The 14,666-nt window shown below is 47.1% G+C and overlaps 1 protein-coding gene across 1 annotated transcript in view; it reads left to right on the forward strand.

The window, feature by feature from the left end:
• Positions 1 to 158: 158 nt before the first annotated feature.
• B4GALT1 (beta-1,4-galactosyltransferase 1) overlaps positions 159 to 14,666 on the forward strand; it is a 51,071-nt gene continuing 36,563 nt past the window's right edge. Inside the window, exon 1 of the mRNA XM_045562983.1 lies at positions 159 to 760. Coding sequence (XP_045418939.1) covers positions 349 to 760 — 412 coding nt within the window. The 5' untranslated portion in view covers positions 159 to 348. The remainder of the gene's footprint in view (positions 761 to 14,666) is intronic.

The raw sequence follows: 14,666 nt of genomic DNA on the forward strand, positions 1-14,666 counted from the left end.
CGCCCCCCGCGCGGCCCTGTCCCGCCACGGACGGTCCCGCCCCCCGGCTCGGCGCCCCAGCGGCCCCGCCCTCCCCCTCCTGCCCAGAAAGCCCGGCCCGGCCCCGCCCCCGCCGCCGGCCCCGCCCCGGCCCCGCCCGCGCCGCCGGCGCCCTTCTGGTCCCTCGCGGGTCGGGCCGGGCCGGCCGAGTCTCGGCGCTCGGCCGCCCGCCCACTGGCGCCACGCTCTACGGCCTCCCCCCGGGCTCTCCCCTCCTCGCAGTGGTCAGGCAGCTCCTGGCCGGCGGCCCGCGGGCGGGTCGCCCTCCCCTCCCGCAGCCCACACCCCTCTTAAAGCGGCGGCGGGAAGATGAGGCTTCGGGAGCCGCTCCTGGGCGGCAGCGCCGCGATGCCAGGCGCGTCCCTGCAGCGGGCCTGCCGCCTGCTCGTGGCCGTCTGCGCGCTGCACCTTGGCGTCACTCTCGTCTACTACCTGGCCGGCCGCGACCTGAGCCGCCTGCCCCAGCTGGTGGGAGTACCCACACCGCTGCAGGGCGGCTCGAACGGCGCCGCCGCCATCGGGCAGTCCTCCAGGGAGCTCCGGTCCGGAGGGGCCCGGCCGCCGCTTCCTTTAGGCGCCTCCTTAGAGCCGCGCCCGGGTCGTGACTCCAGCCGCGGTGCGGACTCCGGCCCCGGCCCCGCGAGCAACTTGACTTCGCTCCCACTGCCCCGCACCACAGTGCTGTCTCTGCCCGCTTGCCCTGAGGAGTCCCCGCTGCTCGGTAAGGATTCGGGTCGTCGTCAGTCCGAGGACTGGGACTCCCCCGGATTTCCCCGACAGGGTCCCCCGGACCTTCTCCTATGCCCTCTTCCATGACAGCCAGGCTCTTTTTTCCGGATCAGAGACCTTAATCCCAGACAGGCTTTGGGCTGAGGGGTTGGGAGGTGGGTCCCTTGGGAGTCGTGTTGGAGGCTTGGAGCCGAGACCCTACAGGGAAGCCCGCAGGCCCCTCTGGCCGCACAACCAGAGAAGGCCTTGGAGACTTCCTTGCTCAGGCCCAAGGCTCAGGAAGTTTTGGAGTTTTGGTCTGTTTTAGGGCGTAGAGCAGTCTTGTCCTGTTAACTCTGGTAGGGACCTCAAGTAAACCCACTCCCTTATTGGGGACTGACAGTGAGGCTCCCAGTGGGAAAGGAGGTTGACCTCTCAGATCACAAGTCTTCCCATAGAGCCACTCTCCTGAGAGTGGATTCACTTTTCTCCTGAGTCTTTGGGCAAGTGACTTCTCTCTAAACTTCAGGTTTCTCTTATGGTAAATGGGGATAATAAATGGTACCTGTTTTAAGGGGTTGTTTTGGAAGATTAAATGAAGTGATGTAAACAAGGGTTTAATTAATGAGGATAAGCCCTCAGTAAATTGTAACTATTGTGTTCATTTCCTCCTCTGTGTGGATCCCTGGCTTGGGGCCCTTTCCCCCAGCTTCCTCCCTGGGTATGGGTAGGTTCCCCAACCTAGGTGAGCAGGGTCCTCCTAGGGGCAGAGGGCACATGTACTCTGGGGGCTGGAGGGCTAAAATATAACCAATCAACATGGGGTTGCCCAATCCTGGTACTTCCAGTAGCAGCCAAAGTGTCAGTTATCCTGTCCAGATGATCTGAACCCTGGCCTCTAGTCTCTGTTTCAGTGTAGGCTGGGAGCTTGGGTAGGTGGGTTTTGCATTCCTTACTGCAGGAGGCTGAGCCTAACCTGGATTGCTCCTTGCCCTGTAACCCAGTGGTCCTCAACCTTTTTGGCACCGGGGACAATTTTCATGGAAGACAATTTTTCCACGGACTGGGAAAGGGGAGATGGTTTCGGGATGATTCAAGTGCATTACATTTACTGTGCACTTTATTTCTATTATTATTACATTGTAATATATAATGAAATAATTATGCAGCTCACCATAGGTTGGGGACCCCTGCTGTAACCCATAGGCCCAAGGCAGCTACAGGTTGCCTCCAGGGTTACCAGACAGGTGGCCACTCATCTCCAATGCTAGATTTTGGAGAATTGTTCTGAGTGAGGGTCCCTGGCAGGCGGGCAGGCATCCCGCCAATAATTCTGTCACTTTCCCGCAGAGCCCTGGCAGAGCAGGCCTTCCTACCTGTTCTTGCTTGGTTTCTGCAATAATTGCTTCAATATTTTCATACCAAGTTTGAGAGGGACATCTTGGAATTGGTCAGACATGAACTATGGTAACGAGAGGGAATTTTTTTTTAAAAGCAGAAAATTGAATTGCTTTGCATTTATTTGATGGTTAGTCTGGGAAGCAGACGAGTCCTATAAAACAAAGTATAATAGACTCTTTGCCCTACTGCTAAGTGTCTGACTTCAGGCACGTTATAGAGTTTCTTAGAGTCTCATGTGTAAAATGAGGTTGTTGATGTTTACCTTATAGGTTATTTTTAGGACTAAATGAGATTGTGTACAGTAAATACGTGGTACATAGTAGGTACTAGGTACATGATGGTTAACAATAATATAGTAATAATATTTGCTTGGAACCTTGAAGTTCCCATGGAGATGGCTCTGAACAGCAGAGAGAAGGGGGGAAGAGACAGCACAAGTCCCAGGCCACAGAGAGGCCAGGGTTTTTGCTTTTGTTTTTAATTGTTGCCTGGACATTGTACAAAAAGAAAGAAAAATGAGGCAAGGTGAGGTGGCTCATGCCTGTAATCCTAGCACTCTGGGAGGCTGAGGCAGGAGGATTGCTTGAGCCCAGGAGTTAGAGACCAGCCTGAGCAAGAGTGAGACCTACTAAAAATAGAAAAAATTGGCTGGGCATGGTGGCGTGTGCCTGTAGTCCCAGCTGCTTGGGAGGCTGAGGCAGGAGGATTGCTTAAGCCCAGGAGTTTGAGGTTGCTGTGAGCTAGGCTGATGCCACGGCACTAGCCTGGGCAATCAAGTGAGACTCTGTCTCAAAAGAAAAACAAAAAAAAAAAAAAAGAAAAGAAGAGAAAAAGAAAAATTAATTAGCAAGTTAAAGAAAAGTACCCCAAAGTTCATTAGATTGGTATTTGAGGCATAGGGTCTCTCTGAAGCATAAGAGTCATGGTGGTGACCATAGCTCTGCTTTGTTTTGTAACAGTGTTGCTAGTATTAGCTTGTTACCAGTTACTGGTGTTTCTAAATGGATTCTGAATTGGCTGCTTGAAAGGACTTCCTGAGATAAGGTTTCTGAGGGCTTTCTCTAGCTTGCCTGCCTTCATGTGACATGTATGAGAGACCATGACGCTTAGGCTGCTACTGAGGCAACTCCAGAAATGAGAGTGGAGGTATTTTCCTCATTTTAGTTGAGCCCTTAGTTTGAATGCTTGGGTGCAGCTCTCCAAGTGGAGGTTCCTGCCTTGAGAAAGCTGAAAGTCTCCCCGGGAGTGTGGGTGAGGGGAGTTGAGCCCATCTGTTCATGGGCAGGTGTCAGCCAAAGCCCTTGTGGGGTGGTTTTGAGGTTGATGGGAGAAAGCATCCGTGGGGTTTAGAGTTGTGGCCTTTTCACTACTTGCAGTTTCTTTCCCTGACTTGGCTCTGCTTTCTGGTGTCCAGGGGTCTGGGCCAGATACTGTGATCCCTCTCAGCTGATAGGTGATAGGTATGGACAGGCCTTTTCCTGGAGGAGGTAAGGCACCAGACTGGATTTCTGGCGGGCCACTATTTGATCCGTCAGAGCCTTAGAATAGACTTCAAATAGACGTGGGTTAGAATCCTGCCTCTGTCTATGCTATCTGTGTGACCTGGGGCAGACTGTAGTATTTGGAACCACAGTAGTCCCCATCCAGGGCAAACTCCATGGGCTAGTGTGGGGCCTCCAGGAGTAAGTGCTGAAGGGGGTTGGTGGGCCTTCCCTGAGGGTTCCTACAGCATTCCCCAGGCAGTTCTCCCAGCTAGTTTAGGACTGTAGGTGCTATCCTCTTTCCCTGACTCTGTCTCAGGTCCTCAGGGGGCCATGCAGCTTCCACTCCACTGACCCTACAGTTGAGGCTCTCTTTTCTTGCCACCTGGGTGTTTGCCTGAGATGGGAGGAACAGTCGCCTTGCATTTCTTCTCCTGGAATGTTTATCTCTACTCAGACTTGGCAGCAGCTCAACAGGACTTGACTGGCTGTAGCGCTGCCAGTCTGGAGAGGGGTGGGGTGGGGGAGGTGGGCGGTACATCAGACTGCACTAGTTAGGGGAGGCCAGGGCTGGCTGGCCTGGGGGCGGAATGAGTACTGGACTGCTTAAACCGTAGAGGCCCCTCTTGCCCAGCTATACTTTGAGGAGATCCTCTTCATTGGGCATCTGGGCCAGCAAACAGCAGCTACAGGTAGCCAGGGTACATGGGGAGCACTTGTCCCTGAGCCAAATTCCCTGGTTTTTATGAGGGCTGTCAGCTGAGCCTTTGCCAAGGTTTGTGTCCTAGCACTTGTAGGTCTCTGCTGGGTTCTTGGTGCTCAGGTGTTTCTCTTCTAGCATGCTGCCCCTCCCCCCCATGTGCACACACGTGGACAGCAGCAGGCTGCCCAGGACAGAGTGTACTTAGAGGCTTGGGAAAGGGCACCCTCTTGCCCCTTTGGGGATGAGTGCTGGAGCCTCATCACCTTCTGGCTTGGGGTAGAGCTTCATCCTGGGGGTTGGAGAAGGCTCAGGGAGGAAGCCTCATCTGTGTCCAGATCTTGAAGCCTTAGGCTTAGGTAACTAGTCCTTTAAACCAATTTGTCCTGTTGTTTTTTTCCAGGGAAAATAATTTATCGACATAACACGCAGATACTCCTTGTCTAACAGTCTGCGATTGAGAAATACCCTCCATAGCTATTTGGCTTGATTTCTTCCACCATAGCTATTTGGCTTGATTTCTTCCACAGCCTGATGGGGGTGGAAGTGATCCCTGCCTGTTGTAGTTCATACCAGACTCCAAGCAAGTGCAGGAGCTTCCTCCTTCTGCAGAAGGGCTTCTGATGAACCCAATGGAAGCTCCCTGGGGCGTGAGGAGTAAGGGCCAAATGTAGGATTGGACTCAAAACTGCAGCTTCTTAGAACCATAGCTTCGAAGGACAGAACCATCCCATGCTTTTCCCTGAGGTTATTACCCAGTAGACACTTAGTACAGAGGTTCAGGGGTGACCTGATGTGGCTTAGAGTTTTAGGAAAAGATCCCTGCAAGGTATGTCTGTGGGTCCTTCCGAAAAGTCTTGTATGGTTGTCTTGTATGGATGGCTCAGGCATCTGGTAACCTCATTCATTTACTTCCAGCAATGTACCTGGACTATGCTGGGCACTAGAGCTACAAAGAAGACAAAATACCTTCTCTTTAGGGACTCACAAGTTAGGCAAGGGAGGCATAATTAAACAGTGCTAATGTGAACTGAGGAAACCAAAGAGTGTGTGTGTGTGTGTGTGTGTGTGTGTGTGTGTATGTGTGTGTTTATTTATCCCTTTCCCTCTGCCTATCACTCCCCTCCCTCCTGTCCTTTCTTCTTTTAAAAACCCAAAGTTGATATTAAAGTTCTCCAGGCCTGGTTTTATCTGTGTGAAAATTTTCCTCTAATTTCTGAAACTGCGTAATTAGCTCTGCTGGGTAATCTTTAACTTGCTGCTTTATGAAGATTTTAATGAGACATCAACAGCCATATGCCTGGGTATTATGGTCTTTGGGTAGCAGCAGGGTAGGGATTTCTAGGATGGGACTAGGCTAATTTATGGGTTGGGAATGATGGGACAGTTAATGCCAAGACCGTCTGAGTCCTTCCACAGATTCCACCCTGGGGACCATCTAGACTTTGGGAACAGGGCCCTTAGGCTTGTCCCCTCTGGGCTCAGCTGGGCTGTGTGTGTGTGTGTGTGTGTGTGTGTGTGTGTGTGTGTGTGTGAGAGAGAGAGAGAGAGAGAGAGAGAAAGAGAGAGAGAGAGAGAGAGAGAGAGAGAGAGAGAGAGAGAGAGAAAGAAAGGGCCTAGTTCTACTGTAGTCAAACCTGCTGATTTCTCCACTGCCTGCTTACCCATTACCGTACCTTGTTCCCTGCCTGCTCCTGCCAAGAAGCAGAGACTGGAATTCTGCTTGAATCCACATCCACCTGGAAATTCCAGTTTTTCTTATCCAGTGGAGCAGGAGTCCAGTTGTCTTATGACAAATGTTCTGCCCTTGCAGCTTAAGTCCTTTGAGGGCCTGGCACTGTGACAATTTTTTATTTGACTTTGGCACAGTCTGGTGTGGTCTCTGGACAGTGAGTGAGGTCACTGTAAAGGCCAGCCAGACAGACCCCGACTGCTAGGGGTTAACAAGGCATGGGATTGGACTCAGTGATCTCCATGGGGTCCCTTGGGTCCCTAAACTTGGTGAGGGTTCCTGGGAGCCAGACTACAGGCTGTGATTGTAAAGACCTGCGGGGTGGGGGTGGGGTGTGTGTCTGTCTGTGTTTATCTGGGCCTAAGCGGGGTGAGGTGAGGCGAGGCAGTCACTAGCTTGAGGAAAGACCTCAGGATTCTGTTCTAAAAGTCAGAGACCTCCACATTAGAGTGTGGGGCTTGGAGGTGGGGGACAGGGTTTTGCTGGGAGCTGGCTGTGTGAACGTGTCCTAAAGGGATTCGTCCTTAGAAGACAGAGGGGTGAGTCACACACTCAGTGTTTCAGGTTCCACTTTCCAGCTTGGCCTCAGCCCGCCCCTTCCCTACACAAATGAAGGCCAAGGGCTATATAATTGGCTGTTGCTGAATTCTTTGGCAGTGATTTTAATGTCTGGTCTGGGTGTGTTATGTAGCTGCTTCTCTGTCCCCCCTGCTGCCTCTCCAAAGCCCCTCACAAAGCCCAGACAGAAAGAGAGAATGGTTTGCCTCACAGGGATGCTGGGGCTAGGGCTGCCGGTCTTTGCTTTTACCTTTTTTTTGAAATAGGATAATCTCTTCCTCCTTTTTGTAAAAAGTAATGCAGCGTCATTGAAAACAATTTGAAAAGTTGAAAGCGATAGAAAAGCACACCCATATTCCTATTACCTAAAAGAAACATGTTGGCATGTTTCCTATTAGTCTCTGTCTTGTATAGGTTTAAGTATATAGCTGATGTCTTTATAGATGGGTGGATAGATTGATATTGATATAGATTCACATAGATAGCCAGGTGTTCAAAATTTTCCACTTAAGATTCTGTCAAATACTTGCTCTTATATCTTTAAAAATCACAAAGGCAGTATCATATCCTGTCAGCTGAATATGTCGTAACTTTCTTTGTCATTCAACTGTTGCTGAACATGGACACGTACGTATTTAGTTTTCGTTTTTTCTTAGTGGTATGGTGAGGCTTGTGCGTATGGGGAGTGGTTTATGTACGTTTTGAATGGTTTCTGTAGGAGAGCTTTCTAAAAAGGAAGAAAAAGGGTGAATGCTTTTTGAGAAAGGCTGGGTTTTTAAGCCAGTCTTACAAAGGGATAGACCCACTGGAAATTACAGATTTGCTTACTGCTGGCAGATGAGTATTGCTTATTGCTAAATGGTGTGTCTAGAATTCTGATTAAAAAGGAAACTAGATCCAGGAAGTGCCTGGGGCAGGGGCAGAGGGCCAGGCTACAGGACAGGCTCTTAGGATCTGGCTGAGCAGAAATCTGTTGTGAACGGAATCAGTGGGGGTGATGCTTTCTCAGTGACTTCTCCATTTGTTTCCTTAGCTGCCAAGTCTCTGGGCTAGGCTTACATGAACTGCTGTGGCTCCAGGCCATGGTGCCGGCTGAACACCAGCTAGCTAACCCAGTGCTGGTGACATCACTGAGATGTGACACATCGGAAAGGTGGAAACAAGCTAGGAAATCAGATTCTGAAACATACAGCACAGCTCCCTCGCCTCCATGTAGTCCTGAGATCTGGGCAGGGGCCATGAAATAAGCACCTTTAGGTTTGCAGGGATTCTTTTAGGGAGAAGCCTCAGAGACCAGCAGAGCCTGGGTCTCAGTCAGGGCTTGTTCACATATGTCAGTTAGATGAATAAAGCCTCAGGCCAGTGTACCAGGCCCTTCCCAAGGAGTGCATTTTGAAGTTACGCCCTTCTGAATGTCCTCAATGGAGTTAAATTCTCTTCTGAGGGGCAGTTTGGCCTGCCAGGGGTCATTTGGCACAGAGCTGGGGAGCTAGGGTGAGGCACTGAGGGAAGGGGCAGGATTATGTCAGCAGTGTGATAAATATGGTGTGAGGTCAGGGTCCTTCCTGCCCCACCACATGGGCCTAGAGGTCATGGGGAGAGGCCTTGGCAGGAGGTTCAATAATTGCTTGGCCCCATGACGCGTGCATTCTAAACATGCCTTTAAATTTTTCTTTCAAAGTTTCTTCCTGTTTTGCATAAGGTCCTTTTGCCTTTGACATCCTGAAACTACAGAGCTGTTGTTGGTGTTACAGGACGTTGCCACCTTGGGGGGAAAAAAAAAAGGATAAGACTCCAAGTTAAAGGGGGTCTATGGAAGCTGGTATTTGCATTATAGGAACATGAGGACTTGGCATTGAGGTGTCAGGTAGTTCCTGGCATTCAGATGAGCACTTCAGACACCCCGGGCAGAGCCCTAGCCTGGCCAAGGATATTTAGAAGGGAGTCTTCATACTAAAGTCAGGAAGGGCCCCAAGGAAGAGAATGAACAGGGACTCATTTGCTCATTCAGCAAACTTTTATTGGTAACCACACTGTACAAAGGACAGGAGTTAGACATGAACAAGGGCTGACCCCTGCTCTCAAGGAACCCCAGAGAGTGGACAGCCTGGCAATATGGTGTGGTCAGAGAGAGGAAGCCTGAGTCATCACAGCATGTTTGAACAGTCTCCCTCATTGGGAAGGGCAGGGGTCTACTACTGAAAGTAGCCTGTGATTTCCTCTAGTTGCTGTCACAGAGGGAGAACACTCTACCTGAAGTTCCAGCTGTTGCATAGTGTTACCAGCAGGGCAAGAGAGGAAGGAAATGGAGGCAGAGTGAGCATAAGATGATCAGAGAGAGGGAAGGTGGTGCAGTTGGGACTATTCTGGACAGTGGGAGGCTGTGGATAGCTGGACTGAGGGACCACAGAGAGGCAGGTGGAGGGGAAGAGAGCTACAGAGAGAGGGATTCATGGTCTGCAAAGGGTCAGAGCAAGACTTGGAAACTAAGGGCATTGGCATGAGGATTCCGAGTTCTGATCTTCATTCTTTTCCTAATTGATTACTTCATTTTAGGCAAGTCCTGACTTTCTTGGTCCATGTTGTCTTTCTGAAATTTGAGTGGGCTGAGCCTGTTGGTCTTTAGCCCCCTTCCTTCTCTACCTCCTAGATTCTAGTTTGGTGGATGGGGGAAATCCTGGTTATATTTTTAACATGAAAGACCTCTGAAATTCCTTTTGAAGCTCACCACCCACTTACCCATGAGGCTTCTACTGAGGATTTTGCAATGTCTGTCTAAGCAGATATAAAGATTTTAGCAGGTGGATGACCCTTAGAATTGGCACAAGGAAGTATCACACGGCTAGCTGTTTGGTTTAGGAAAGTTGTTACTCTCTGTGTGCCTCAGTGTTCTCACCTGTAAAATGGGGATAATAATAGTGTCTACCTGTAGGTGTGAAGTTTAGGTAGTAGCCATGAAAGCTTAAAACAGTGCCTAACACAGAATAAACCCTAAATATATGTTACTTGTTATTGATAGAAGTGATAGTTATTTGTGAAGATTTTGGCTTTTGCATTATGGGATTTCTTATTTTTTGTAGTTGAAGATACAATGTTAACACATTAAATGTTAAAAAAATTCTATCTACTATTGTAACAAAACTTGCTCCTACCCTTGATAACAAAACTTGCTATTACTTTCCAAATGCATACATGTTTTACTCTGTTGCAATCATAGAATGAAACTGTTTGTTGAGCTGTTTTTGTCCAACATTATCTTACCAACTGTTCTGTTTATAATTATCCTAATTATCTTTTGTTGTAGCTGTCTTGTATCCTTATGGATATTCCCTTAGCAGACACCATTCCAGGTTTCACCATCAAAGATAATCTTCAGATAAACATTTTTGTAGTGTGTGGCTTTTTCCTTCTGTAATTTCCTTGGGATAAATTCCTGGAGAGGAATTTCTAGGCCAGAGGATATGGTCATCTTAACAACACTGGGTCACATTGCCACATTGCTTTCCAAGAGGTTTGGAATCAGTCACAGGCTCTAGATTGGAAATTCCTGACTTTTAAAGAATGTGGATTCCAAGAGCCAGTCAGATCTATCTGGAGCCTCATATTTACAGTCCCAGCCTGTGTGTGTGTGTGTGTGTGTGTGTGTGTGTGTGTGTGTGTGTGTATGAGAAAGAGAGAGAGAGAGAGAGAAAGTTCCCTGTGCGGGACACTGTGTGGCCTCTTTGGACAGAAGGCTTTTCCTGTAAGTGATTGCCTCAGCCAGTTCCTGCTGAAGTCACTCAGTATCCAGGAAGGGAGTCTTACTGGGGCTCTTGCAACACTCCACCTATCTTTGCCAGAGTTGGTTTATTCAAAGTAAGAGCTTTCTTTCCTTCTTCCTTTATATGTGGAGCCAAACCTGTAGAATGGGGGCAGACCCTGGCTTTAAAATCCTGACTTAAAATGGTGTTAATCTAAAACTGTGGATCAGTTGATGTGTGTAGCCATCCATAGAAACCATGTTAGGTTCTGACAGGCTAGTCTGGGTGCCTGCTCATTTAACCCAGGTGGATGAACTCCTATCTGACAGCTCTGGCTTATGGGATCCAGAAACAGGGCCTGAATGAAGAAAGGCTTTTAAATTATATTGGATAAAAATAAGTTGATCCAATAGCCCACAGTGTGCAAATGTGAATTGCCAGTTCTGTCCATGTAGCCACCCTCCATGCCTCTTTTGTAGACTTGTAAATTCAGACGTCTGCTGAATTGCATAAATGGCAAGATGACATTAGAACTAGTGATTTCAGTGACAAAAAGTTTACTGATCCAGTAGATGAGGGGCATTCAACTTGTGACTGCCATTGCTTTCATCTTATAGCCACATCATGTGTCTTCTCTTCTACTGCATTCCACAGCAGTGAGTTGTGACCTAACTGGGCAGTCTGAGTGCATTGAATCATGTGAGAGCTGTTTTGGTACATATTGTTCCTGGGGACCCATGGCAAAATGTTTACTGTGTAAAATGGGGAGATGATTTCTTATCTCAAGGGGAGGACAAGAGGATTGAGTGAGATAAGGTCTATGGTAATATCAGTATTCTGAATGTCTTTTTTTTTTTTTTTTTGAGACAGAGTCTCGCTCTTTTGCCCTGGCTAGAGTGCCGTGGCATCAGCCTAGCTCACAGCAACCTCAAACTCCTGGGCTTAAGCAATCCTTCTGCCTCAGTCTCCTGAGTAGCTGGCACTACAGGCATGTGCTACCATGCCCGGCTAATTTTTTTCTATATATATTTTTAGCTGTCCAAATCATTGCTTTCTATTTTTGGTAGAGACAGGTCTCGCTCTTGCTTAGACTGATCTTGAACTCCTGACCTCGAGCAATCCTCCCACCTCGGCCTCCCAGAGTGCTAGGATTACAGTCTGAATGTCTTTTGATCAGTGCCTAACTCCTCATCCCCTTGGACACAGAAGGCATATATAATCAGTGCCTGTAGACTACATGGTAAAATTTCTTCCTCATGCAGTTTTTTCATCTGTCCTAGGGCAGAGTCAAGAGAAGGAGAAGGGAAAGGTATGAAGCTGTGACCACAGTTTAGGGACAGGGTGTACCCCAAAGCCAGTGTCTAGTGGAAATTGTGTCCTGGCCTATGTGAACAGATCTACCCCAAACCACAATAAGAAGGCCTCTATCCCCCAACACTGGGAACCTGGAGTATGTGTTGGTATGCGTCAGGTATGCCAGGACTTTGTGGCTGCCCACAGTCTTCCCTTCTTCAGGTGGATATTTTTTGTCAGTATTCTGGGGAGAGGCCATTATAGACCACAAAGAGCTGAGTGGTTAGGAAGAAGAGCTGGAAGAAGGAGCATGGAAAGCTTGGTGGAATCTCCGGAGGTGAGAATGTATGTGGTTTCAAAAATGGGGGGAGGGCTGGGTGTAGTGGGGTCAGTCTGGTTTATGCCTGGTGTGTTGGTAGAGAAACTAAGGCACAGGATTATAGGTAGCCTGCTTTACTCTACCAGGGGGCTTGTGTTGGAATCCGGGATGCTAAACCCTAAAGTCCAGCCCTGTTGCCAACCTACTGAGTAATCTGAGAGAAATTGCATCGTCTCTCTGGGCCTCAGTTTACCCATCTATGAAATGAGGTAAAAGGTTAGCTTGCATGTTGTCTGGTCTCTTCCTGCCTGGGAGTTCTGATGTGCTAAGTGTGGCTAAATGGCTTTGTTGTAGGACAGTTAAGTGCTACCTCCACTAGGGCAAGCCGTGTAGGGTTGTAGTGGCTGTCAGTGGGCCATGAGTGCCAGGATTGAGTCATACTGGAGAAATCTACATCCACCTAAACTTGAGACCCTTCCAGCAATTCCATTCTCCAAGCAGGAAATCAAAAGGCAGGGGATGAGTAAGTAGATAAGTCAGTCAGTGTAAAAATCCAAACAGTGGGAGCCACTGCAATTGCAGGGCTCTAGGCTCCAGCAGTAACCACATACATTACCCCCACAACAGATAATGCTTATTCAGCACTTACTACATGCAGTTCATGGGAAAAATACTTCATGTGCATTATTTTCATTAAATTTCACGACAGCTCTTTTTCTTGCCTGATTGCTCTTGTTAGAACCTCCAGTGCAATGTTAAATAGATGTGGAAAGAAAAGACATCCTTGTCCTCTTCCTTAGGGGGAAAACATCACCTATTAAGAATGATGTTGGCTCACGCCTGTAATCCTAGCACTCTGGGAGGCTGAGGCAGAAGGATCATTTGAGCCCAGCAGTTTGAAGTTGCGGTGAGCTATGATGATGTCACTGCACTCTAGCCTGGGTGACAGAGTGAAACCCTGTCTCAAAAAGTAAAAAGTTAGCAGAGAGTTTTTAATAGATGCCCTTTATCAGGTTGAGGAAGTTCCCTTGGATTTCCTGTTTGTTGAGTGTTCTATTCATGAAAAGGTGATGGGTTTTGTCACATGCTTTTCTGTATCTGTTGAGACGATCATGTGTTTTTTGTCATTTATTCTATTGATATGGTATATTATACATTGATTTTTTTTCAGATACGAAATCATTCATGCATGCCTGAGGTATATCCCACTTAGTCATGGTATATCATCCTTTTTATTTGTTGCTGGATTGAGTTTGTTAGTACTTTGTTGGTTTTTTATTCATAAGAGATATTGGTCTGCAGTTTTCATTCCTTGTGATATCTTTGCCTTGTTTTGGTATCAGGGTAACAACTGCCTCAACGAATAAGCAGGTTAAGTGTTCCTTTCTCTTCTATATTTTGGAAAAGTTTGTGGTGGATTTTTAGTAATTCTTCTTTAAATATCTAGTAGAATTCACCAGTGAAGCCATCTGGGCCTGAAAACATTTACTTTGTGGGGCTAGAGTGCAGTGGCGTCATCATAGCTCACTGCAATCTCAAACTCCTAAGCTCAAGGGATCCTCCCACCTCAGCCTCCTAAAGTGCATGTGGGAAGCTTTTTGATTACTAATTCAGTTCCTTTACTTGTTATAGGTCTATTCAGATTTTCTATTTATTCTTTTCTTATTTAAAAAAAATTTTTTTTCAGGCCCAAATCACTCTACCTGACAGATTTTTCTATTTATTCTTAAGTCAGTTTTGGTAGTTTGTGTATCCCTAGGAGTTTGTCCACTTCATCTAAGTCATGTAATTTGTTGGCATATAGTTCATAGTATTTCCTTATGATCCTTTTTATTTCTATTAAGGTCAGTAGGGATATTGCCTCTTTTGGTCCTGATTTTAGTAATTTGAGTTTCCTTTTTTTCTTTATCAGTCTAGCCAAAACTTTGTCATTTCTGTTGATCTTTTCAAAGAACCAGCTTACACTTTATTAATTTTTCTCTAGTTTTTTTCCAGATTTCATTAATTTCTGCTCTCATCTTTATTATTTCCTTCATTCTGCTTGTTTTAGGTTTAACTTGCTCTTTTTCTGGTGTCTTAATGTAGGAGATTAAGTTATTGATTTGAAATTTAAAGGTTATGCACTTTTAACATTTTGATACATACTGTCAACTTGACCTCCAATTTATACTTATTAACAGTATATGACTAGCACTCTGGGAGGTCAAGGCGGGAGGATCACTCAAGGTCAGGAGTTCGAGACCAGTCTGAGCAAGAGTGAGACCCCGTCTCTACTAAAAATAGAAAGAAATTATCTGGACAACTAAAAATATATACAGAAAAAATTAGACAGGCATGTTGGCACATGCCTGTAGTCCCAGCTACTTGGGAGGCTGAGCCAGGATTGCTTGAGCCGAGGAGTTTGAGGTTGCTGTGAGCTAGGCTGACGCCACAGCACTCACTCTAGCCTGGGCAACAGAGTGAGACTCTGTCTCACACACACACACAGAAAAACAGTATATGAGAGTGCTTATTTCTCATACTCATACAAAACTGGATGTTACTAATCTTTATACATTTGCCACTGTGATGGTTAAACATGGTATCTTGTTGCTCTGATTACTAATGAAGGTAAGCAAATTTTCATGTGTTTGTTGACCATTTGTCTTACTTATCTTGTCTTTCTTTCTTTCTTTTCTTTTTTTGTCTTGCTATG

Source organism: Lemur catta, chromosome 10 (assembly GCF_020740605.2).
Source record: "Lemur catta isolate mLemCat1 chromosome 10, mLemCat1.pri, whole genome shotgun sequence".
In the NCBI taxonomy this organism is placed as follows: Eukaryota; Metazoa; Chordata; class Mammalia; order Primates; family Lemuridae; genus Lemur; species Lemur catta.